The following is a 26,744-nucleotide window of genomic DNA, read 5'->3' on the forward strand; positions in this document are numbered from 1 at the left end:
TATTTATTTTTTTGGGCCTAATAATGCATTCCTATAACTAACTTATAACAAAAACCCAGCTTGTTTCTGTCATAAAGTGTGTCTAACATATGAGTTTAATGTAAAATAACCAATTTTTGTTCTCGATAATTAGATAATTGGTCAGTGGAAAACTACAGGGGGCGGGGCATCGTAAGCTTGCTTACGATGGGTAAGGGAGCGAACTGGTAAGAGTTAAAGCATACATTAAAATCCATATTTTTAAGACCTCCCAAAACCTGAGAAAATCGGGTCTCAAAAAGGGTTTAGTCTTAAAAGGGAGGCAATTTGACCAAGGTTTATGAAGAGAAAACATGAGACAGTTAGGTCTTAGATGGAGGCAGGGATGTCTGAAATCAGGGGGTCTTCAAAGGGACCTTCAACTGTATAAGGCCAAAAAAAAAAAAATAGGTCTGTTTACGGTAACATAGGGTGAAAAAATAGGGTCGGTAGGTCGGCTTTTTTTTTTCTTTTTTTTTTTCAAATTTTTTTTTTCTTTTTTTTTTCTCCCCTCTCTATGATGTTTCACAGTTCATTTCTTCTCATCAATCCCTGTTTTTGCCTGTTGAAAAACGTTAATGATACTAAAACTCGCTGGATAGGTACTGATAATTTTCACCCCATCCTTTTCATGACAACATTTATCAAGCTTTACAGCTAGCGGGTGGCGAACACCACTGCGTGCATCAATTTTGAAAGGAAGTAACACGAGTGACGACCCTTTACTCCTAACAGTACTTTGAGCTTACCTCCCTTCTGTGGTCTGCTGTTTGAGCGCAAACAACTCTATTTTGGATGCGGGTTTGGTTTGTTTGTTTTTTTTGGTTTTTTTCAGACGATCCAAAAAAAAGATTAGGGTCGGGCCTAAAAACTAGGGTCGGTCGGGTTACCGTAAACAGACATATTTTTTTTTTTGCCTAATGGTCAATTGCACATTTCTCATTTCCAGTAATAAGGGATTTGGTGGTTCATTTGCACATGATGTTATTGTGGAATTTCATTTTTTAATGGCTTGTCTGTGCGAATTGTCTCTGCAGTCCTCGAGTATGCATTCTGAAGTGGTGTACGACATGAAGGATGTGTGGTCCAACATACAGGCTGTGGTAAGAAGCAGAGCAATAGACGATGTTTGGAAATAACTCGGTCGGGTTTATATGGATTGTGAAAAGGGGGAATACTCTTGCTTTTAGTGAGTCAAACTTTCCCGCGTGACATTATAGGCCAGTCACTAGCGAGGGATGTGTCTGAAGCAAGGAGCATGTGTAGAAAGCTTGCCTCACTAAAAGCGAGAGTATTCACTATTTTACAACCCATAATAAGAGTTATTTCCAGAATTCATCTATTGTGTATGTGTGCACACGTGTGTATGTGTGCACATTTGTGTGTCAGACACATGAAAGCAGCTGCATTGATCGGGCGAGGTGTTTTGTAAACCAGTATTGCCGAAAGGGCAGGAAAGACCTCACAAAAAAATTGTTATTTTGTAGTAGGGTAACCAGTCAAAGTAAGGTATACTTCAAATTGACATGGTGATACATTTATTTTGATGTGGAAAAACTGTTATATGCAATGAAAACTGGCAGGATTGACTGGTTGACAGTTTCTATTCCTGTATTTTTTAATAATAGCTGGTAAAATACTAGAAATTTGATTAAAAAATGAACACTGAAATCTTACCTACCTTATATCAAGGTGTGTAGTTTCAAGAATATTATTTGACCCTTTACTTGAGTGTACATGTATTTAGTTTCAGACACTGAGGGCAATTGCAGATAAGGTTTTGATCACATTAGTGTTCTTACAGGTATTAATCTATTGAGCTTTCTCAACGTGTGTTAGTTTTGTACATGGCATAAGCTTGAACAGTCCTGCACTAAATTTATTTTCAAAGGCACTGAACCAAGCTTTTGCCCATGTTATTGGTTTAAACAAATGAGATTTGTTGTGCTGATGACAGCTTCAAGTTCTGTTGAGCGAATACCTGGATGTCCGCAACACCTTGTCGTCACGACAACAGGCTCCCAGTGATTTTGATGAACCCAGCATGGACATTGGGGTGTACTTTGGCAAAAAGCGCCCAGGAAGACCAAAAAAGGTAGGTGGGAAAAATCAATGCTGTGGTTTCTTAGCCCCCTGGGACCAAAACCTAATTAAAAACTTGTGAAACGTGACTGCAGAACGTGACAGGGGTGAAAAAGGGTGAATGACTGCACTTCTTCTGAGGCTGATCAGTTTGAGAATGAAATCTTTGCGGGTGTAGAACAAAGTATATCATTATCTACTTTTGGCTGTATAATTACAAAAAGACAAACGACAGATAAGGCGGACAATAGTTTTGAAAAGGGAAATGTGACACACCATGCCTCAATGAATAAAGGTGGGGTTTAAGTGTGGAGAGGAGATTATGACTGAGGATAAAAAAAAGTTTGAAGGATGTGTGTGTGTGGGGGGGAAGGGGGGGGGGGGGTTCTGGTAGAGGCAAAATGTATTGTTTGCTCATGTGTCTATTCTGAGAGAGCAGTATATGTAGTGGACTAAAAAATTTGCAAATTATGCATTCCGATAAAAAGAAGATGACATACCAGGAGCACACCAAAAAGGGATTCTTACTTTACGAAAATGAAAAAACCCCAGACAATTAAGCTTGCAATCTTTAGCACAGATATAAGACAATCTTCAAGTGTTTTCATGCATCATGGTTTCATTCCAGATACCCCTGTTCCGCTTTGATGCCTCTCTTCATGCTCTCAGCACCAACAGTTACATTGAGGACACAAGGCAGTTTGAAGCTGTGAGTTGCATGCAAATGTCATCATACAAACTTCTGTTCTTCACACTTTGATGCAGATCAGATTACTATGTTTCGGTGTATCTTGTCTGTGTGTGTGTGTGTGTGTGTGTGTGTGTGTGTGTGTGTGTGTGTGTGTGTGTGTGTGTGTGTGTGTGTGTGTGTGTGAATGTGTGTGTGTATGTGTGAATGTGTGTGTATCTCCATGTGTGTGTAGTTGTGTGTCTTTTTCTTGCTTTTAGAGCTGTCAAAGCGACATATTCACATACATTTTGTACTGTGATGTTTCAAATGCTCAAGAACTTTGTACTCTATTTTTTAAAATACAAAGTGCATTTCATTTCTTGAATATAAGAAAGATGAATATGAATTGTTTTTGTTTGCAGTCTGTCTTGGGGCAACAGAGTCTGTTGACAGTGATGAGCAAGCAGCAGAAGATATGTAAACCCTCAGCCTTCAATATCACAGGTAAGACAAAACGTTAACTGTAGGGAAAGGCAGGCGACTTTGGTATGCTTTATTTCTATTGCTAAGTATAAAGCATAAATTGGATTGTTTATAAGCAAGTGTTCTGAAATCTCTGATTAGAGACCTTTTAATTCGGGTCTTTCTTCTTGGAGGCCTTGTCCGTGTTTGCTTTTCTTGTTCAGATTACTTAATGTTTTATTGTTTACATTTAGGGGAAGCAGAAGCTAAAAAGACATTTAGGTATGAAAAAGGAGTAGACCACTGCTTGTATTTATGCTTATGTGGCTAAATTTGAATGTGTCTGAGCTAAGCCTGACTATTTTCTCCACAAACCTATGAGACTGCTCCTGTGAAGGATTCAGGTTAACGAAAAGAAACACTAATTCAGTGGTAAAACTGAGTGCTAATTTTGAAGTTGTGCTAATTTTGAAGTTGTGAGAATTCAAAATATGCTTTCTTGCATTTACAGCCATATACAAACCACTGAAGCTGTTCATCCAAGAAATAGAAGATGCCATGGAAGCACCACCTTCGTAAGTAAAAAAAGTCTAGATTAAAATGTTATACACTTCAGTTTGTACTATTTCATCTATGCAGTGCCATATTACAATTATTATCTTTGGAAAAAGAAATCCCAGATACAAAACAAATATGTAAATATATAGACCCCAACAAGTAATGTTGTGGATGTGATGTTATAATAGCTTTCTGTAAAAATATCCTGAAGAATCAAAAAAGTGCTTTGAATTAAAAGACCTATGTTCTGTTGTTGTTTTTGTGGAGTGATGTACCCTTGCACACCTAGTGTTGTGTTCAAAATGATCATTGGGTTTTGTTTTTCAACAGGTTGCAAGAATTCATCACAGACTTTGTGCAGAATGCATTCTTGGGACAAGTTCACAAGAGGGTGTCAGAGAGCATTGATGTTGCCACTCGAGGTAAATGTTGTAAGACCTGCTGGGCACGGGGGATTTTTCTGAATTCTATAATATGATGGAACGTAAACATGTAATAGCCCTGAATATGACCAGCTTATTTTGCAGTGGTACAAGCGATGAAAGGATACCCTTAGAACCAGCTAAATGTGCAGATGTATATTCCTTTTTCAAGTTTGAAATTGATGGAGTGACCTTCCATGCCACGGGAGGAAATTTGATATTTTGGTAAAGATTATAGACTAATTAGGTACAACAGAAGGTGTACATGTACTTTATTGGGAATTGGTCTGTCATTCGAGGAGCCTGGCATCGCAGGCTCCACTGTTTCATTGAAGCAGCTGTATTACTATAGGGAGAGGGGGAAATGTCACATCACTTTTAGCATGAACAACTGAGTTTAGTGCGGTGGAATAACATTCTTAACTGCTCTGATATTTCAGTTGCTGCTGTGTAGATTCATGGCTAAAGTAGATCTGGGTCTGCTCTTCTTGATACTCATTAGTATGCGGATCATGTACATGTTGCATACATTCATGCTTATTTATTTGTTTTGCTCAGTAGTGTGGTCTTAACTTTTATGCTTCTTGGAATTGCTGCCATTTTTCTTTTTTTGCATTTCTCTTTTCTTTTTTTTTCTTTTTTTTTTCTTCTTTTTTTAATGTTCTCATTTAAGGCATGTATAAAGAAAATCAGGAACAGCTTTTTTTCCTGTAAAAAAACAAAGTTTTTAACTGTTAGTGATTTGCACATGTTTTGCCATTTCCCACATCAGCAATTTGTTTTGTTTCCACAGTGGTTACCTCAGCTGGTACATTTTTTTTTTATTCTTCTGTTAAATCACACTGTGTCTTTCTTTCTTAAAGGCACAGTAAGCCTCCCGTAAACCATCACAGAGCTCCCCGAGCGTCTAAATACAGTACAAGCATACTTCCATTTGAACGCTCACCGAACGGGAACATCCTGGCTGCTTTCTGTCGAGCGTGAGACATTTTCAAAGAATTTATTTTCGTAGACTTGTTCCGTTAACAACAACGGCGCCTCGTTTTTGCGCTAGACCTAACTTTTAAAATCTAAATAATAAATTGACAGCTTGTTACACAAACATTCTTTAATCATAAAAGAATTCGTTTTTCATCAAGACAAGATCAGAACAATTCGAAGTTGTGAAAGTTTAAAAAAAGAAAAGCCCGGAAGCAGGGTCACGCAAGGGTCTTAGCAGACGACGGCCGGTTTATCAGTGCAAATCGCCGTTCCTCTCAACAGTCAAAAGCCATCGCTAGAGTTCTTGTGAACCACAGCCGTTGTTTCGTGCATAAAAAAAACGTGCTATTGTAGATAAGCTCACGTCGAGTCGCATTCAAATGACTAACTATGACGACTGCATTGTGAAAAGGGAAAACTGGATCACACGGGTTCACGATGGCTCAGGGGTAAGATAAACCACGCAAAAATAAATTCTTTGAAAATTGTTCGCTCTTTACGGAGGGCACCTAGGATGTTCTCAATTGGTGAGTGTTTAAATGAAATGGTGTTTGTACTGTGTGTAAAAGCCTGACCGTATCTGTGATGGTTTACGGGAGGCTTACTCTGCCTTTAACATTTTCTTCTGTCACTCAACCGAATACACCAACTTTTTCTTTGCATGTGTCTGTTCACAATCAAATTTAACGACAGGTTCACTTAATGTTGTATGTACTGTATTTGAATCTTAATTTGACTCAAGTTTTTGTCATTGTATGTGTTATTAACTTACAAGTTATTTTTTGATGATGAGAATTAGAATAATTTCACTTTCTTTGAACGGTTATTAACTCTTTCCAACCTAGCTATAGTCCTCATTACAGACACAACTTTAGTGTCAGGTGTCAAAATTCAATGATTTGTGTGACTGTTGTGAATCTTTCTACATATTGATTCTGAATCCAGAGCTTCTGAGTATGGGAGACTTTATTGTAGGAATTCTGCTTTGCTTCTTTCTAGTGTCTGATTAAATTCAACATTCTTTCTGTAACATTCTTCAGAAACAAGCATGCTCGTTTGTAAATTCTAAACTTACCTCTGACAATTACCCTCTTTTTTGTGCTTCTCATTTAATCTTTTGATGGCACCAATCCTCACGTTCTTGCTTTCTATATCACGAGATCAACTCACTGTTAATTAGGTTTGCATGGACTTAATTTGTTTGTTTATCAAATGCACTGAAAGGGAAGTTGGGCAAAAAATCAGGCTCATGTTAACTGTTTAGATGTTCATCAGCATTGCTTTCATAAGTATTATTTGTTGCGTTACAGTGGTACCCCACCCCCCATTTTAAGACACAAAAAAATATCTGAGAACATGAGGTCTTGAAACGGGGGGAGTCTTCAAATGAAGATAAATTTACAGATGTTATGAACAGAGCATGTGGGAAAGTAAAGTCTGTAACGTGGGTTCCACTGTCATTTTTGTCTGCCTTTTTATGTTGTTCTTACATTCTTGAAGCAACAATCATCAAAGGTTCTTGTTTCAGCTGTGTAGGAACTCTGTCTTGCATTATGCCTATGGTCTGGAGATGTTTAGATGTCATCCTTATTTTGTTGGGATGACCTTGAAGCCACTTTAAACAATGAAATGTCAAAGTGTGTTTAGTGACTAATGGCAGCATGTTTTATATGTTGGGCAAACAGTGGATGAGGAGGAGGAGGGGCATAAGTGTAAGTCAGTGTGTTAAGTGTTCCTGTTGCCGTGGTGATGCTGAGAATGCTGCCTAGCAACCAGTCTCACCAAATGTTTGTTTTCATTTTCAGAATGTTATTACAAACTTTTTCCCATTTTGTGGCTGTGATTTGATAACTACTGATTTTTGAAATGCAGTTTTGTGCCCTCAGTTTGATAGCAGTATTGTATTTACTTGTGCGATTTGGTTGCTTAATGTGACTTTTTTTTAACTGGAAGAAGCAGAACTTACTTTCGCTTTTAAGCCGAAATGTTGTGTCTGTTGCTGTTGGGAATTTTGTGAGTTGAAGGTATGTTAAAAATGTTTATGCAGTCTTTTCTGTTCCACTGGAGTCTGTTGTCTCATTCTTGTTCAGTCTTTTTTGTCATTACTTTTTATATGACTTTTGTCTTCAGTAAGTACAGATTCTATGGTTGTGTAACTGTATTCAGATATAGAGTCCATTGGTATGTTCCATGCTTTACTGAAGGAGTCATGTTTGCACAAAGTAATAATTAAGAAAGAAGAGAAACAGAGAATACAGAATGCAGGCTGGTTTTTTTCCTCTGATTATCTCTGCCTTTTTTCCTCTTATTACTAATCAAATGTTCATCAACAAAAATTGATTTTTAACCTCATGCTTTATGAAAAGCAGTGTTTTCTGTGACAATGAAGGAGTGTTTTTTTTAACAATATATCCTGATAATATTGCCTGAACGGTGCAGAAACTGACTTCTATTAAACTATGATTGAATTGCAAGGGTCCTTTGATTAAAAGAGTGTCATGCAGTGTTTTGTTCGTTAGAGGTTGACCATTTTCTAATGAGAGTGGTCTTGCCATTTGTAACAGTTTGTAGTCTGCATGAAAACCACCCAAAGGAAGCTGCACAACCGAGCATGTATGATGTGTGTAGCTGAATGTTAATATAAATGCACACATTTATTCTTTGATTTTTAAAGTAAATTGTTTGGGTCTGAAAATCATTCAGGACAATTTCCTTACCTGCAAACAATGAGAGTAATGCAAGTGTTGCTGAGCATGTATCAATTCCTGTTTGCTTGAACATCATTTTCTCAGAGAGAGGCATACGCATTGTCTTTGAAAAGGAAAGTTTTTTTGTGGTCTTCCAGATGCCTTGTCTTTTTATAAACAATTCACCGAAACTTTTGTAACATTTGCCATCATATTTGCGTATGATTAATAAAAGAAACTACTTCTGAAGCCTACTACTGAAGCGATGATTGTGATGATTTTCTTAAAAGATAGCTTAAGAATTTACCAACCAAGTGTTTAGTCTCGTACTTTAATAGAAGAGCATTACAATTTGGACTCATTCTGTTCAGTGTCTTTAGGGGATTTTCCCAGGAAATGGCAGTGTTGTGTGTGATACGTTGTGTAGTGAGTTGTTCAGCTCTGACTATAGTTTTCCATCAATGTAACCCTGAATGGAACTTAAACTTTAATTTGGTAGCATTTTATTACACCGTTGTTGTTGCTGTTGTTTTGTTGTTGTTGTTGTTTGAAGAAGATTTATTATGCAGTCTGGAGATGAATGTATTCATGACCAGTATTAATATGTGCTGAACAAGTAGTTTTTATATCCATTTGGTGAAGGAAGGTTTACTCTTGTTGTTTTTTGGTTAATAAAATACCTTGCTTCCTCTTGTTTTAGGGTACCCTACTCGGCTCAGAGAACATTACAAATTGAGTGCTATTCAATAACTCTAACATAAAACAAATATATTCGAGGATGATATGCCATCATTTAGAACTTATGACATGTTCACCAGAGAACAAGCAGGGTGGTTATGAGCTTAAGAAATTTGACACAGTTATAACAGCGAAAAAAAGACATTTTCAGCAATTTTTGTTTTGTTGTTGTTGTTGTTATTTTTGCAGTTGTTGTTCTGTTTGTTGTTATTACTGTGTTTGTTTGTTTGTTTGTTGTGGGTTGTTGTTCATTTTTGGCAAAAAGAAAAATATTTGACAGAACATTTTGTCCATGTCCACAGGTTTTGACGCACTACGCAATGTGATAGATGAGAAAGTGAGGCGAGAACTTGGTGTACCAAGGCCCCTGCTTCAGGTACTGTGCATAGATTTGCTTGTCTTACGGAGGAAATCAGCTTTTCATTGTGTGTAAACGTATCTTTGTGTGAATGAGTGTGTGTACTGTGTGTGTGTGTGAGTATGTGTGTGAGAGAGAGTGAGTGTGTGTTTTTTGTGTGTTAATGTGTGTGAGTGAGTGAGTTTTTGTGTGCGTTCAGCCGTGTGTGTGTGTGTGTTTGTGTGTGTGCATGCGTGCGTGAATGGACAAGCATGCATTTATTTTTCCATGAATACAGGGCATGCATGTGCGCATACCTACGTGTCTACATGCATCGGCCATAGCGTGTTTATCATCATCTTCTCTCTTTCCAAAACCCTCATTCGTCTCCCTCTGCCTGACAGAGCACAGTGACAGTAGACGAGAGCATCGGAGAGCTGCAGGAGCTGATGATGGCGCTACCAGACTACGCCGACCAGTTCCTGACAATGGTGTGCAACGTCCTGCGTGAGTACCGTGACAAGTGTCACTCCGCCTACCGCGACATTGTACAACACGGAGCAGATGACAGGAGAGTCATCTCCGCTATGTGGGCCAAGGATGAGGACATCAGTCGATTCCTCAGGTACGTACCTATTGGTGTTGATGAGGATGATAGTGGAACTTTATTTTACAAGGATTATACGTTATTTGTATTTTTGACCAAAATATGACATTTTACACAGATCGATACAGTCAGTGTTCCTCCAAGACCGCACTAGCGGTCAAGGTTAACAATGACTGTCGAGATCTGTGTAACATGTCATATTTTGGTCAAAAATACAAATAACATTTATGTATCGATCGATTCTGGTTAGAATTCTTTTTAGTTTTTATGATTGAACGCACACAAACCTACACTGTTTTGTAGTCTCAGCTGGCCGCCTAAATATGAAGTTTTGTCGGCCTCTGGCGTCACATGGCTCAAAAAAGGGAAATCCAGTGTTCAATCGATACCTACAGGTTTAAGGCTACGTCTTTTCTTACAACCTGTCCTGTTTTACTATAGCGAGAGGTGCATTAAAGTTTTGTGTTTAGTTCCTTTGCATAATTGAATGGAATGACTTATTGGGACTAAAGTTGAAACAGCTTTTCACATTTACGAGGGAAGACAGCATGACGAATTAGCAGTAACACCCTGTATCATGAGGAAATGTAAAGTAACATGTTTTCTTGATGTAAATCAGGCAGCAGGCCATGTGAAGCAAAAAAGTAAGCTGATACTGTTCTGGAAAGGTGAATGTGAAGGAAGACAGAGAGTAATGGGGGAGAGAGAGGGACAGAGAGAGAGTAATGAGGGAGAGAGAGGGACAGAGAGAGAGTAATGGGGGAGAGAGAGGAACAGAGAGAGAGTAATGAGGGAGAGAGAGGGACAGAGAGAGAGTAATGAGGGAGAGAGAGGGACAGAGAGAGAGTAATGAGGGAGAGAGAGGGACAGAGAGAGAGTAATGGGGGAGAGAGAGGGACAGAGAGAGAGTAATGGGGGAGAGAGAGGGACAGAGAGAGAGTAATGAGGAGAGAGAGGGACAGAGAGAGAGTAATGAGGGAGAGAGAGGGACAGAGAGAGAGTAATGGGGGAGAGAGAGGGACAGAGAGAGAGAGAGTAATGGGGGAGAGAGAGGGACAGAGAGAGAGTAATGAGGGAGAGAGAGGGACAGAGAGAGAGTAATGGGGGAGAGAGAGGGACAGAGAGAGAGTAATGGGGGAGAGAGAGGGACAGAGAGAGAGTAATGGGGGAGAGAGAGGGACAGAGAGAGAGTAATGGGGGAGAGAGAGAGACAGAGAGAGAGTAATGGGGGAGAGAGAGGGACAGAGAGAGAGTAATGGGGGAGAGAGAGGGACAGAGAGAGAGTAATGAGGGAGAGAGAGGGACAGAGAGAGAGTAATGGAGGAGAGAGAGGGACAGAGAGAGAGTAATGAGGGAGAGAGAGGGACAGCGAGAGAGTAATGGGGGAGAGAGAGGGACAGAGAGAGAGTAATGGGGGAGAGAGAGGGACAGAGAGAGAGTAATGAGGGAGAGAGAGGGACAGAGAGAGAGTAATGAGGGAGAGAGAGGGACAGAGAGAGAGTAATGAGGGAGAGAGAGGGACAGAGAGAGATTAATGAGGGAGAGAGAGGGACAGAGAGAGAGTAATGGGGGAGAGAGAGGAACAGAGAGAGAGTAATGAGGGAGAGAGAGGGACAGAGAGAGAGTAATGAGGGAGAGAGAGGGACAGAGAGAGAGTAATGGGGGAGAGAGAGGGACAGAGAGAGAGTAATGGGGGAGAGAGAGGGACAGAGAGAGAGTAATGGGGGAGAGAGAGGGACAGAGAGAGAGAGTAATGGGGGAGAGAGAGGGACAGAGAGAGAGAAATGGGGGAGAGAGAGGGACAGAGAGAGAGTAATGGGGGGGAGAGAGGGACAGAGAGAGAGTAATGGGGGAGAGAGAGGGACAGAGAGAGAGAGTAATGGGGGAGAGAGAGGGACAGAGAGAGAGTAATGGGGGAGAGAGAGGGACAGAGAGAGAGTAATGGGGGAGAGAGAGGGACAGAGAGAGAGTAATGGGGGAGAGAGAGGGACAGAGAGAGAGAGTAATGGGGGACAGAGAGAGGGACAGAGAGAGAGTAATGGGGGAGAGAGAGGGACAGAGAGAGAGTAATGGGGGAGAGAGAGGGACAGAGAGAGAGTAATGAGGGAGAGAGAGGGACAGAGAGAGAGTAATGGGGGAGAGAGAGGGACAGAGAGAGAGTAATGGGGGAGAGAGAGGGACAGAGAGAGAGAAAAGAGGGAGAGAGAGGGACAGAGAGAGAGTAATGGGGGAGAGAGAGGGACAGAGAGAGAGTAATGAGGGAGAGAGAGGGACAGAGAGAGAGTAATGAGGGAGAGAGAGGGACAGAGAGAGAAATGGAGGAGAGAGAGGGACAGAGAGAGAGTAATGGGGGAGAGAGAGGGACAGAGAGAGAGTAATGGGGGAGAGAGAGGGACAGAGAGAGAGTAATGGGGGAGAGAGAGGGACAGAGAGAGAGTAATGGGGGAGAGAGAGGGACAGAGAGAGAGAGTAATGGGGGAGAGAGAGAGGGACAGAGAGAGAGTAATGGGGGAGAGAGAGGGACAGAGAGAGAGTAATGGGGGAGAGAGAGGGACAGAGAGAGAGTAATGAGGGAGAGAGAGGGACAGAGAGAGAGAGTAATGGGGGAGAGAGAGGGACAGAGAGAGAGAGTAATGGGGGAGAGAGAGGGACAGAGAGTAATGAGGGAGAGAGAGGGACAGAGAGAGAGTAATGAGGGAGAGAGAGGGACAGAGAGAGAGTAATGAGGGAGAGAGAGGGACAGAGAGAGAGTAATGAGGGAGAGAGAGGGACAGAGAGAGAGTAATGGGGGAGAGAGAGGGACAGAGAGAGAGAGATAGGATTTTTGAAAATGAATTATTATGAGGGGATAAGTCAGTTCAGATGACTGTAGTAATTATCTTAGTTGTGCACACTGAATTGTATTGTTATATGTTGTTACTTAGTTATTTCATAGGTTGTATTTGTTGTGTTTGAATGTATTATGCATTGAATGAACTTAAACCAAGATATATTCCTGTGTACTGCACGTAGTTGTAATAAAATCATGTCTTATGTCTTATGATGTTCTGATATGTGAATACACCATCATGTCTCATTTGAGATATTTCAATTTTTAATGTCTATGTCTACTTAAGATGTATTTACCAATACTTTTCCCCTGTTACAGGTCCCTTCCTAGCTGGCGCACGCTTCAACCCACAGCGGACGGCAAAGAGCTGGACGGCACAGTGTGCTCAGAGCAGGAGATGCGAGCACTCAACTCCAAGGAGGCAGTGATTCTCATCACCAATCTGTCTACGGACGAAACCCTCATTCCGCAGCAGGAAATCATCACTGACGTCACTCAGATGAGAACTGTAGCCAATGTGCATGAGAGTCTGGTGAGTTGAGATTTTAATTTGCAAGGTAGTATGATCAAATAATGAAGGGACAATGGTGCTAACATTTTGCTGCCAGGCGTGGCTTCTTGGCTACTTTTTGTTTTCAACACCTGAGAGAAGCAGCGCCCTAAAATGTTTTCACTCACTTTGATTTAATTTTCAAACAAATCGTGCCGTCTGCATCCAGATTAATGTACAGTGGATTCCCAAGATTCTCCAGATTCGTCAAATTCGCAAGAAATTTGTCAAGTGTGATGGGGCAGTTATTGCCCTTTGCCCTATTGTAGTTTTCCTCTTGATGCATTGCAAGAAGAGGATTGTGAAGGCAGCTCAGCAAATAATAACATAATATTTTTATTGTTAGCTTGTAAATTATCAGAATTAACTGTAGTGTAAGTAAGTATTTGTGGGGTGTTATGTGTTTTGCAGGTAAATTAACAGAATTAATTGTAGTGTCCCTAAGTATTTGTGTGGTGTTGCGTGTTTTGCAGGTAAATTAACAGAATTAATTGTAGTGTCCCTAAGTATTTGTGTGGTGTTGCGTGTTTTGCAGGAGTGGTTTGCCAGTCGTCTGGATCAGATGACGGACAGTCTGGCAGAATGCAGTGGTAACCAACCCTCCGACAACAAGGAGGCTGATCAGCTGCCAGCTGTAAGTTGACAGCCTGAGGGAACTTTATTGTCTGTACCATGGCTCACACTTTTGCAAAAATGGAAACCTATTTATGTGCTCAGATTTGTGTCAAGACGCCATTTCAAATAATAATTTAAATGTGTTTGAGTCCCACTCTTAGAATGGAATTTTCTCCCTTTCTTCAGTAAGAGCTCTGAATATGCTCTGGAAATGTGTGTTTCATCAGTTTGTCAAGCTTGGTCAAATGTACTGAAGAACAAAGCAGTTGAAAAGTAGAAATTGTGTTGACTGTACCCAGATTCGGCGGACCTCTGTAATTTTTGCTTTTTACCTGCCATGTGCATTTTGATAGTTCGGCTTTTTAGTTTATGCTTTTAAAGAATATCGATAGGTTTGTTTTTGATGTATGCCTTAGAAACAACTTCCATGAACTGACAACGCTGTGTATTTTTGCAGGACACGGTACCTGTTTCGCCAAAGACACTTGAGTAAGTAGAAAACAAGAGCATCAAGCAACGAGTCAGTGATCTGCTGTTAATTTTTCTTTTTAATTATCTAGCAACGGTTCAGTTTCACTGCATTATTATTGTCTTGGCAATGAAGTATGTCCTCATTGGATGAAATATTTATGCATGGTTGATCATCCCTTTATCGAACTGCATTCATTAGTGAGTATTTCTCAAGTCCACATTGCCCTGAGGTCGTTCCTTAAATAAGATTACGTGCTCCAATCTTGGTGTCAGGCTTTGATCATATTGTGAGGACAAAAGAACAAGAAGAGAAGAGAAGAATAATATTAAATACACCATACAGCATTAAAGCTGTTGTAATTGTCCTTGTGTCAGTAAGCAATTGTACATGAGTGCACTCCTAATGAATACAATACACTGGCAATGAAACATTTTAAAAAAGCAGAACAAAAGTTGTATCTGCTTTACAACATATTGGTGATGTCACAGATCTCTACGCAGCCTGGTGCAAGATTTCCGTGACCTTGCAGAGGTGTGTCTGCTGTTGCTCCACCTGGAGGTGCGAGTACACTGCTTCTACTACCTGCTGCCAGTCACAAAACAGGTAACTCAAAGTCTTGCTTTTTTCATTTCATTGATCATGAGAATTTACCTGTCCCAACAGACAGAGGCAACATAATGAACGGGGAATTGTTATTGGTGGCAGCTCTGGTTGCTTACCCTTATAAATCTGACCGATACATCTTATTTCTTTGCTTGACTGTTCAGAAATTTACGCTGACCTGTAACCTTTTATATGAAATTGTAGTGGTGAACTTTGAACCCAACCCCCCCCCCCCCCCCCCCCAATGCAACCACAAGGCCACAGATTACTCATGGTCTTTGTACCATTAGTATGCATTTTATCTTCTTTTTTTTCCCCTTGTCAGATGGGAATGTCCATCTGTATGTGTGTTTAGTATGAGTGGCGTTGTAATACTCTAGATGAAACTGCTTTCAGACATTAGCGTTTAGCTTTATATGTTTGTACCTTTAACATCCAACATGCTCTACATCTACTGACGGTGCGTCACATTTAACTGTTCAATATATCCCAACTATGTTTGGTTACAGTCTAACTATGCTGGCCCCATAGACGACCTTGACCCCGACTCCAATGTGCTGAAGCTGAACAAAGACCTGAGCAGCATGGAGGAGGTGTTGTCTCAGAGTCTGCAGCCCAAGAAGTTCAAGTAAGAAAGCAGTTTGCAGTGAAAAGTAAAGTGGAAGACCTTAAATTTAAGACCTACAAAAATCAAAAATAAATCAGGTCCTAAAAAGGATTGAGTCTTAAAATGGAGGTAAATTTAAAGAGGTTTTGAACAGAAAATCTCTAAAAGGAAGGTCTTAAAGGGGGGGGGGGGGTCTTGAATAGGGGGGTCTTAAAAGGGGGGAGGGTCTTGAATAGGGGGTCTTGAATAGGGGGGTCTTGAATAGGGGGGGTCTTGAATAGGGGGGGTCTTGAATAGGGGGGTCTTGAATAGGGGGGGTCTTGAATAGGGGGTCTTGGATAGGGGGGTCTTGAATAGGGGGGTCTTGAATAGGGGGGTCTTGAATAGGGGGGTCTTGAATAGGGGGGTCTTGAATAGGGGGGTCTTGAATAGGGGGGGGTTTGAATAGGGGGTCTTGAATAGGGGGGTCTTGAATAGGGGGGTCTTGAAAGGGGGTCTTGAATAGGGGGGTATGAAAAGGGGGGTCTTGAATAGGGGGGTCTTGAATAGGGGGGTCTTAATTGGATGATTGTTGTTGACACTGTTTTGTAGCCACAGTCTAGGGAATGGTATTGTTTATCATGGAAACTTACCTTTTTCTGTCTTTTATCTGGAGGTGTAAAACGTACTGCCTTCTTCTTATTCCTGCATGTTTTCTCTATATCTTTTGGTTTTATGGTGAGTCAGAAAGCACTTTATTTTTTTAAATTTTCTATCTCCAGGTATATATTTGAGACACTGGGCTACCTTGTGTCTTCCATCCTGATCAGCTGTGTGCAGTTTCTGAAGAAAATCAATGAGAACGGCATCAAGAAAATGTAGGTTCAACATCTCTTTCATCCCTGTTTGTTGATGTTCTTGGTCTTCACAGACAGTATTACGCGTAAATGTTAAGAGAGGAGAGAATCTAAAGTCAAATGTGAAAAAATAAACAAATAAGTATGATGCGTTTTGCATTTCATGCTAATTGCTTTAAGATTTTGAATTCAGGCATTTAAACCCCCTGACTCTTTTTCTGTTTGCACATCTTCTCGGGAAATCCTCCTGCAACAAAAAATCAGGCATAAGATAATAAAATTGTGAGAGAGAAATAAAAAGAGATACAGAATCGTGCAGTCTGGTGCAAATCTGCATGGTTATCTCAAGAATGGTGACTGGAACTTTGAGAATAGTGGAAATGCGTCAACTCGCATGACATAACTATACTCACAGCAGATGCAATCACATTTGTTCTTCAACTTCAAATGACCCTATGGTGTTTGGGTAGATGTAATTATAAAGTGTTTTAATATCGGAATATTAATCCTGACCTGTGCAGTTCAGGACTAACTTGCTGACCCTGTGTGTGTCATGCCAGACTCTTTGTGTCATGTTAGGTGTCGCAACATTCTGGCCATCCAGCAGAACTTGACCAACATCACGCTGACCAGAGAAACAGACCTGGACAGGGCGCGCCAGTTCTACGAACTTCTCTACCTCAGTCCTGATGTAAGTACTGTACTCCACGAAGTGAATAGTAGACATTTACTGCAGATGCAAGTTTTTATTCTCTCCAGAGAGCCTTTAACCAAATACTTTGCAGTTTTTTCCCGCTTCTACTGTACAGTGAAAACTTTGTTATGTCAAACTTAGCTACAGATGTTATTTAATTGCTACCAAACTGTGCTCAAAGTAGGGTACTCATTGAAAGAGTGCAGATTGCTTGTCCCGGCAGTTGTATGTAGTCACATAGAACCTAACATGTTCTTGCTTGTATGGGCACATACAAAGCAAAACACACACACGCACAGACACACACACAGACACACACACACACACACACATATACCTTCACTTGAACGTACGTGCGCATGCCTAGTACTGAGTACATTGTACGTTCTGTGTTCAAACACACGAATGACATTCTTCACCACACAACCATCCAAGATGCAAACCTCTGCGTTTCAGGATGTCCTGAACGGCATAGCAGAGAAGGGCCCACACTTCACGGGCACAGAGTATACTTACCTCATTCAGCTGTATCACCGCAGTCACCCTGGCAACGCTATCACCCTGCAGGAAGCTCGCATGAGGCGACTGACGGAAATCATGGAGAAGGGACAGAACGAAACAGTCTGATTGGTGGCCATGTCCATGGATGCTTGCATATCATTACTGACCCATCCACCCGCCCACACTTTGCTGACGAGCTAACTTAAATATTGTCTAAAGAAAAGTAGAGTCAAAGGACATTCTGTCACAATCATGTCTTGCATCAAGTGTACTGTTCTGTCATTGCATCTCTAGTTTGCTTCAGTTTTGAATGTGTACTTCTGTCTTTGACACAAAAAAAGGGTCACAAAATGAAGTGGTGTGTCCTGCATGCTTCACCACATGGGTTTATTGCCTGAGAACATTTCAACAATTAGTATTCATTATCAGCTGATAAAGAGGCTCATACATAGACTCATTCTTTGTAAAAGCCATCATAGAATGGAACAGCCTCACCGACGACACTGCCGGCCAGTCTATCGCAGGAAATCGGCTCCTGTGATGTAATCGGCTCCTGTGATGTAATCGGCTCCTGTGATGTGTACCACGACCAACACATAAGACAGAAGACATAAGATCATTTATTGTCCATACAATTAAACAATGGATGGAAAAGTGTGGTTCAACACCTAGTGGGCAGCCAGATCCAGAAGCTGCAGCTAGGTTAAGATAGTGCTCTCACAGACTAGATCAGAGTGGATGGGTCCGTATGAAGTAATTTAAGAAACAGTCAAAAGGTAAAAAAAAAATGGGTATTTTTCTTTTCCATTTGTTGACATGAAAGCGGAAGAAGCAGACGAAGGCATTAAAACTGGATGGCCAAGCCCATGTGAGTTTGGACAAAGAATACAATTGTCAGGGTCCTTTAACCATGTTCAGAGTGTGTGGACAAACTTTTTCTTGCGACTTTTCATCGTGGTGCAGCTTGTTCTATGAGTCTACAAATACATGTTGTAGGGAACGTGGAAAGTGCATGTACGCTTTCTTTAATTTTCACTTCACAAAACTTGGAACACAAAACAGTTTTTGGTTTCCTTTGTTTTGACATGTTAGAGTATAAATAGATGTGAAATGTTAAGTGTACATTTGTGTATCAACCTACCTTGTAAAAAAGTCTGCATGTTGTAAAAACAAACGTTATTTGGTGCTTTATTTTCAAGTTCATACTTGTGTTTCACTGCTTATTGCATGTTGGCATTGCTAACTTTCTGTATGTTTGATCATTCCATGTAAAATCATGAAGTGATGTATGTTACGTTATTTTAAATACTGATGAGTACTTTGAGAAAGTGTGTGGGGGTGTGCATGAGTGCGTGCGTGTGTGTGTGTGTGTGTGTGCTCGTTTGTATGTGTGTGTGCACTTGTTAGTAGGTGTGCTTATACATGCGTTAGGATGAGAACGTTTTTCTCGTGATTTTGCATTGTGATATGCTGCCAGGTGCAATACACTGAATAAGAATATTATCTTGGATTGCTTTAGTCATATGTTGGCATACTTTGTTTTTCGCCCCATGTCGGTGAAATAACACTGAACAAATGTTGAATATTGATATTCGGCCTACTTAGCTACTTATCACCCATTTATGCAAATTGTATTGCGATGACCAATGTCTTGATTTGTGTACCATTGAATTGATGAAACTTTGATTAAATTACATATCTTATCCCAACTCACATATAGCAATTTACTTCAGTTTAGTGCTAGGACGCTGTAACTACGCATCACCTTGGTAACAAGGGAGGCAATTCTAAAAAACTACCCTGACCCATAAACAGGACAAAGCCAGACCGAGGCTGACTTCCTACTTGTGCCGCCATCTTGTATCATTCTCTCTACAGCGGCCGTGTCTAAAGCCCGTCCTTAATTGGACAAAGTCGACTACGCGTAGCTCACTTCGCGAAGCTACCGGAACTAGACTTCGTCGCAGTCCAAGGGAAGGCACTATGGCGGAAAAGAGAGTTATCTTTTCATGTCTTGGCGTCTCAAATGCGCGTAGTCTCGACCAGCGCGTGGTGTGCTTCTTTCTGAGTACTTTACGTCACAAATTGTACTTTACGTACTTGATGATGACGTAAGTTAATTGTATGTGTTCTATTTCGTTGACTGAGCACGGCCGGGACCAGTTGGCGTGAGCGCTGGGATTTCGAGTTTCATTCGACATGTCAATGCATCGCAGTATGAAATAATACAGGTAGGAGGTTAGTTCTTGTACTTTGGGTCAACCAAAGTCGATAAATGCATTCTTCACTATGGTATTGAGTCTGATTTCGTCGTCCATCTTGAATCAAAGAGCACTCTTCTTACAAAAAAACCAACTTCGTTGCGAGCTACGGCGAAGCTTCGCATGTCAAAACTTGCGAAGCGATGTAGTGGACGAAGTACTTCGCCGCCGCTGCGGGTTTTTGGTATAAAGACTTCGCGAAGCTTCGTGTAGTCGACTACGGGCTCAATTAAGGACGGGCTTTACGGACGTGTTTCCGCTACGCTCGGGCTTTTCAGCCTTTCGTCGGATGACAGGGAATTATATTGTCCATCTTTGGAACTATAGAATAGAGTGAAGGAAAGAAAAACAAACTTTTTTTTTAAAGTATTTTGAAACTGCAGCAAAAGTTTTTTTGTTAATTTATTTGTGGAATAGGTACTTCACACTTGTTTTGGCTGCTAATACAACATTCACTGAGAAAATATCTCAGTGAACAGTTAAAGATTATACTTGAGGTCTTAAAATTATTTGTTTGCAGTTGGCTTCCTTCTTGTGTTTTTTGTTTTGTTTTTTGAACACAGAGCTCTAGGAGCTATGGCAAGGGAAGGGGACAAATCTTTTACTGAACGTAGATGGAGATTCTGGTAGCTGGGTTCCATCTTTGATTGGGTATCAGCAATATTTCATAATTGTCTTTGACAGAAGGAGTTTCACAAATAATTGTTTAATCAGCTATTTATCCTTCCACTCTGCACATTTTGCTGATAATGATTGTAATCAACTGCTAATAAAACAATAAAAACACTGAAAACAATGTGTCAAAAGTCATCATTAATCGCTGATTTTGTTTGATTTTCTTTCTGGAACTGTGCTGTCACTTTACTTTTACTGTGCATGTATAGAGTGAAAAAGGTGTGAAAGGTTTGCCTTTTGTGCAGGGAGACAGACAGACAGAGGGAGAGACAGAAAGAGAGAGGTCCATTCCTCAGTAAAGAGATACCGTAACCCCCTTTTAAGACCTTCCTAATCTTAGACAACATTATTGCATATCTACTGTCTCCCTCCTCGAAGACAACATTATTGCATATCTACTGTCTCCCTCCTCGTAGACAACATTATTGCATATCTACTGTCTCCCTCCTCCAAGACAACATTATTGCATATCTACTGTCTCCCTCCTCCAAGACAACATTATTGCATATCTACTGTCTCCCTCCTCCAAGACAACATTATTGCATATCTACTGTCTCCCTCCTCCAAGACAACATTATTGCATATCTACTGTCTCCCTCCTCCAAGACAACATTATTGCATATCTACTGTCTCCCTCCTCGAAGACAACATTATTGCATATCTACTGTCGCCCTCCTCGAAGACAACCTTATTGCATTTATCTCTGACGAATTTATAGCATATTTGTGGCAAAGTCTACTGTCTTCTTTCTCGACAACAGTATAGCACATCTTACTGTCTATTCTTTCAAACACCTTTATTGCAAAGCATGTCTACTTCTCTTTTCTCTAAATAAAAAATTTCCATTATACATATTTATATAGTGCATAAACTGCATCTGCTCAAACAGTTAACAGTAATATCAGTGTCTGCCTTTCCTTTTCCTTTGACAGCTTCTTGACCTTAGACTTAGATTCTAACATATTTCCTTCTTTTCTTTAAGACAGCTACCACATCATCGATCTAACACATGCATGCAAATCTTCCTTCCCTATGGAGGGATTCCTCCTTTCAGTTCGTGAACGTGACCTCCGGCTTTGGCCCGTACGGTCTTTTTCAAAAGGAAGATATAAGTGAACAAATTACTCAGTTTTGAAGCAATAAGCAAGATGGCTCATTTTTGAAGTGCTGCATATTTCCTTCTTTTTTATAGCCATTCTGCATTAACATGTCAGCTAACGGTACATATTTGTTCTCCGACTTCGACAACGCCGTATTATTTGCAGCTGTACCCGGCGGTTGCCACTGACGTGCTCACAGCGTTTGATCTTCAGTGTACCTCTGACAGTACAGGGTTTTGACGTTGTCAGCACACGCGGTATTCATTTCTGCCACACTCTGACCCCGAACAAATACCAGCCACCCCTCTCTCTCTCTCTCTCTCTCTCTCTCTCTCTCTGTACCGCAGTTGCAGGAAGACGCAATCGGATGAGAGAGATACAATCGGAACTCGGTGTGTAAGGCTCAGTGTCAGACTGACAAGTGTACAAGACTTGACTGCCGGGTTCCGTTTTTTTTTTCCTCTGTCTCTGCTAACTAGATCTGGCTGCTGGTTCGTGGATGATTTAAATAGGCACTGTCCGCGAAAGTGAAATATATGACGATTTCACTGCAATTACACGGGCAACTCTTGTTCTCACTGACTGGTGCTGGAAATGCCTCTTTGTAACACCGAGAGTAACAGTTTTTTGTTACATTTAGTCAAGTTTTGACTAAATGTTTTAACATAGAGGGGGAATCGAGACGAGGGTCGTGGTGTATGTGTGTGTGTGTCTGTCTGTCTGTCTGTCTTCTGTCTGTGCGTATGTGTGTGTGTGTGTAGAGCAATTCAGACCAAACTACTGAACCGATCTTTATGAAATTTGACATGAGAGTTCCTGGGAATGATATCCCCGGATGTTTTTTTTCTTTTTTTCGATAAATACTTTTGATGACGTCATATCCGGCTTTTTGTAAAAGTTGAGGCGGCTCTGTCACACCCTCATTTTTCAATCAAATTGATTGAACTTTTTGTAAAGCAATCTTCGACGAAGGCCAGACTTCGGTATTGCATTTCAGCTTGGTGGCTTAAAAATTAATTAATGACTTTGGTCATTAAAAATCTGAAAATTGTAATAATTTTTTTTATATAAAACGATCCAAATTTACGTTCATCTTATTCTACATCATTTTCTGATTCCAAAAAAATATAAATATGTTATGTTTGGATTAAAAACAAGCTCTGAAAATTAAAAATATAAAAATTATGATCAAAATTAAATTTCCGAAATCGATTTAAAAACAATTTCATCTTATTCCTTGTCGGTTCCTGATTCCAAAAACATATAGATATGATATGTTTGGATTAAAAACACACTCAGAAAGTTAAAACGAACAGAGGTACAGAAAAGCGTGCTATGCAGCACAGCGAAACCACTACCGCGCTGAACAGGCTCGTCAGTTTCACTCCGTTGTGCACAAGCGGCGGACTACGGTCATTGTGAAAAAATGCAGTGCGTTCAGTTTCATTCTGTGAGTTCCACAGCTTGACTGAATGTAGTAATTTCGCCTTTCGCGACTTGTTCAGTTTGTGATTTCAGTTCATGTTTACAACACGCTTAAAACTCGAACATGAAAGTGGTCAGTTCAGGGAGGAGGTGAAGGCTGGGTGGGTCGGGTGTTAAAAATCGGAGTCGTTCTGGGCACACCGATCTCTGTAAAGTTTTCCACCCGTTTGTGATTTCAGGCAGATTTTTGCAATGGCCTTGGCCGTAAAATCAGGCCTCAGGACAGTGGTCAGTTTCTATCGCAGGAAATCGGCTGATGGTTACTTGTATGGGCAGATCGGGGGTTGAAACCTGATCGGCGTTTTTCCACTTCTTTTTCGTCGTTCGCTCACACCGGATCGGCGTCCTCCTGCCCCCCCCCCCCCCCCTGGCCCCACCTCATCCCCCATCCCATGAAGGCAAAGCTTAATGAGCAAAACATAAACACACACAGCAACAACAAACAAACAAGCAAACAAACAATCCCCTTGCTGATTTCCTGTCCGTTGAGATTTTGATTTGTTATGACTTATCTGCTCAGCCCCCATTTTGGACCATTCGTGCAAAGTAGAACAATCCGTTCTTGTCTTGAGTTCTTCATAACATTTACAAAGTGGTCCATCTTTGTGGTCTAATGCTTTTAGTTTTTACAATCTCTCAGTCAACAGTTCGCCAAATAGTTATGTCTTTTGAACATATTTTCAGTACTGACTAAATTAACTAATTCTCGTTTGCGGAATGAATCGAATTCCTAATTCAAATCAGTGTATCGACGGTGTTGTGTGTGTGTGTTTTTACCATGAACTGATTTGCTTCAGCAACAATAATCTGCTACGGTGTTCTCCATCTGCCAAGTCCGTCGCGATATAACACCAAATAAAGTTAAAGAAATCTGCCAAGTGTTGTGACTTGTAATAGCTTCCTTGCATACGGGACACTGAACTTGGTTTAAACAATTTTATTCAGCAAAATTACATACAACAAAGCCGCACACAATCAATTAGTAAATGGAGCACAACAAGCAAAGCTTATAAACGTGCTCTTAAAAGCAATATGATATTTGGTTTGGCGGACGATACGGGGAACTGTAGAAGGGAAAACGAAGGAGAAAAAAATCAACAAGCAAAATACATATGCAAAAGCAACAACATCAAGACAGTTTACTTGAAGACTAACAACATACAATTTAACACACACACACACACACACACTCACGGACGCCGCCCGCACATATGCGCGCGCGCGCGCACACACAATACAATACAATACAATACAATAACTGTATTAATCTCTAAAAGAGAAATTGCATTGCTGAGCTTTTGTGTCCGTAATAAAACATACATAAAACATTCAAAAATAAACATTTGTTCTTTGTCATTCATGCATTCTTGTGTTCTTATACATTTCTTCAATTCATACATCAATATTCTATCATAATTATTACACACTACACACACACACACACACACACACACACACACACACACACACACACATGTCGTCCGCATTAGAAATGCATTCTGAATCGGATAATAATGTTGAACAAACATATCACGTAGAGTCATTAGACATGTACATAGGGTAAATTAATAATTATCCAAACCGTTTGCTTGATGCAATGAACCTGTACAACTGGTCAAACATTAATTTATTTTCGATGACTGACTTGTCTCTATTGCTATACAAAAGGTCGTCCAAGGTAAGCGAATCAAAGTCAGAAAGTGATGACAGGCTATTCAGGTCGTAACTGACAGTACATTGAACATTGAAACAAGTAATGGTCCGAATGTTCAAAATGAAAACCACATGCACACGAGGGATCAAGAGTCAAGTGTCTGTTAAATAAATCTTCATTTAGGTTACTTATGTTTAACCTCAGTCTACAATGAGTAATTTCCGAAATGCGATCAGATGTGTAGATATACGACGGAACAACAGAGTCGTTAGAACCAATGAATTTTTTAAATAACCCAATAGAATCAGTTTCATAGGATGGTAGTAGACGGGAAGAAAGATCGTTTATACAATTCACTGGTTCTAAAGCGGGGAATCACTCTGTCGAAATGGTTTCCGTCTGTGATAAGGGTTTACAGAAGATACAAGTGGAGGCAAAAGTTTAGACAAATAAGGCGGAGTATGCGCGTTCACTAATTTGAAATACAAGATTAATGTATGTCTTTTCCGCCTTTCCCTCAGCGTGGTGAACCCCTACTCGTCATACAACTTTTGATGACTTGTCCCTATGATGGTTCTCGGATGGCATCGAGATGCACATTTTCTAATTCAACTGCTAACTTATCAGAGCAGTTATCCCAAATTCAAAGTGAGGAATAATGAATGATTTATACATTACTTCAAGTACCTTTCGGCTGAGGCGATATTTGTATGACCGAAAACATGAGAGAAGAACACGCACTTTTGAGATAACTGACTGAGCATGTGGACACTGAACTTGAATACTAATGTACCACAACTAATTGTTGTTACTTCCACGTTCCGGATTTGGCAAGTTTGGTAACTTGTTATAAGTTCCTCGAAATTGGGACACTGAACTAGAATACAGTAAAATCTCACACAGCAACCCCCCCCCCCCCCCCCCCCCCCCCCCCCCCCCCAAGAACGACACATCCCGTTTTCCGACCGAATTCATAGTTTGGGCACGGATGCCTCTCACGCTGAAATTGACCGACGGATATTCTCAAGGTCGCAACTTAGATGTTTTAATGTAGGCCCTATAACCTCAACGAATCTTGTCACTTTAACGTTCTTTGGCAAGTCAGTCAAGGTGTATATGTGCCGCGTTGTCGTTGCCATGACAGATGCCAAGAATGCAGGTAACAGATCACCCACGCATATGTGTTCTGATTGTTCTACCATCAGGCCTGTTGCTGACTGTTCCGTAAGTCTGGTATATCTCAGAGATTTGTGTAAGCCTGTAGATTGTCTTTGAATGCCAGGATTTTTACCTGCGAAAAATGACAAACTTAGTGCACGTCAGTGGTTCATGCACTGCAAAAGACAAGCAGAGTAGGCGTCACAATTCATGACCTTCCTGAGAGAGAGACAGAGACAGACAGAGAGAGAGACTCGGAGATTGTGTGTGTGCACGGTGTGTGTGTGTCAGTGTGTGTGTGTGAATGTGCGCGTGTCAGTGTGTGCTGTGTCCGGTTGGGGGGGGGGGGGGGACTTTTATTTTTACAATGATGCCAACTGTGGATTTCAAATCCGGCGGAAAGGATACCGTATGTCTCAATACATCTTTATACCTAAAGTAGAATCTGAACTCATTGTCTTCAACCAAGCTGTGCGAGGTTTGCTAAGACATCTTCAAAAAGCTGATACGATTAAAACCTTAACTGATATGATGTTCACTGCATCAGTTGCCAGTTACTGAACTGATTTGCAAACAGTTAAGTTAAACATACCTTAAGTCTGTTCATTCTTGTGGTGTCCGGTGTGTGTGTGTGTGTCACGGTGTGTGTGTGTGTGTCACGGTGTGTGTATGTGCGTGCGTGAGTGTGTGTGTGTGTGTATTGTGTGTGTGTGTGTGTGTGTGTCAGTGTCAGTGTCACATTTTGCAAACCTTAAGTCTGTTCCTTCTTGTGGTGTCCAGTGTGTGTGTGTGTGTGCGCGTGACTGAGTGTGCCGTGTGTCATGTGTGTGTGTGTGTATGTCAGTGCGTGCGTGCCGTGCCGGTGTAACACGAAATTCTTACTCCACGAAATATTTACTCCGGAGTAAAAAATTCGTACGAAATTCTTACTCCGAGTACACTTTTCGTACGAGAAAAGAACTCCCCAAGGCACGAAAAAATTACTCCCTCCACGAAATTTTTACTCTCCATTTTTTTTACTTCCAGTAAAAATCTCGTACGCAAAAATGGGATGCGGGCGAAGGAATAATGCCAATAAGTGATTTCGCGCACACGAATGTCGCGCTACCCTCCTTCCACCCCTTCCACCACCAAGACTAAC

General features: G+C 40.8%; 1 protein-coding gene across 5 annotated transcripts in view; it reads left to right on the top strand.

The window, feature by feature from the left end:
• LOC138982409 (exocyst complex component 4-like) overlaps positions 1–20,327 on the top strand; it is a 44,686-nt gene extending 24,359 nt beyond the window's left edge. For 4 of the 5 annotated variants that reach the window (XM_070355678.1, XM_070355682.1, XM_070355680.1 and 1 more), the window contains 17 exons: positions 1,056–1,121; positions 1,976–2,113; positions 2,729–2,809; positions 3,193–3,274; positions 3,744–3,807; positions 4,121–4,212; positions 6,879–6,905; positions 8,921–8,994; positions 9,360–9,580; positions 12,711–12,924; positions 13,478–13,576; positions 14,015–14,046; positions 14,518–14,632; positions 15,142–15,260; positions 16,001–16,096; positions 16,655–16,766; positions 17,226–20,327. In XM_070355678.1, the coding sequence (XP_070211779.1) occupies positions 1,056–1,121; positions 1,976–2,113; positions 2,729–2,809; positions 3,193–3,274; positions 3,744–3,807; positions 4,121–4,212; positions 6,879–6,905; positions 8,921–8,994; positions 9,360–9,580; positions 12,711–12,924; positions 13,478–13,576; positions 14,015–14,046; positions 14,518–14,632; positions 15,142–15,260; positions 16,001–16,096; positions 16,655–16,766; positions 17,226–17,396 (1,803 nt within the window). In that variant the 3' untranslated portion in view covers positions 17,397–20,327. The remainder of the gene's footprint in view (positions 1–1,055; positions 1,122–1,975; positions 2,114–2,728; positions 2,810–3,192; positions 3,275–3,743; positions 3,808–4,120; positions 4,213–6,878; positions 6,906–8,920; positions 8,995–9,359; positions 9,581–12,710; positions 12,925–13,477; positions 13,577–14,014; positions 14,047–14,517; positions 14,633–15,141; positions 15,261–16,000; positions 16,097–16,654; positions 16,767–17,225) is intronic. The other variant, XM_070355683.1, reaches the window with a different exon arrangement.
• The last annotated feature ends 6,417 nt before the right edge of the window (positions 20,328–26,744 follow it).

This window comes from Littorina saxatilis, linkage group LG12, assembly GCF_037325665.1.
Source record: "Littorina saxatilis isolate snail1 linkage group LG12, US_GU_Lsax_2.0, whole genome shotgun sequence".
NCBI classification, from domain to species: Eukaryota; Metazoa; Mollusca; class Gastropoda; order Littorinimorpha; family Littorinidae; genus Littorina; species Littorina saxatilis.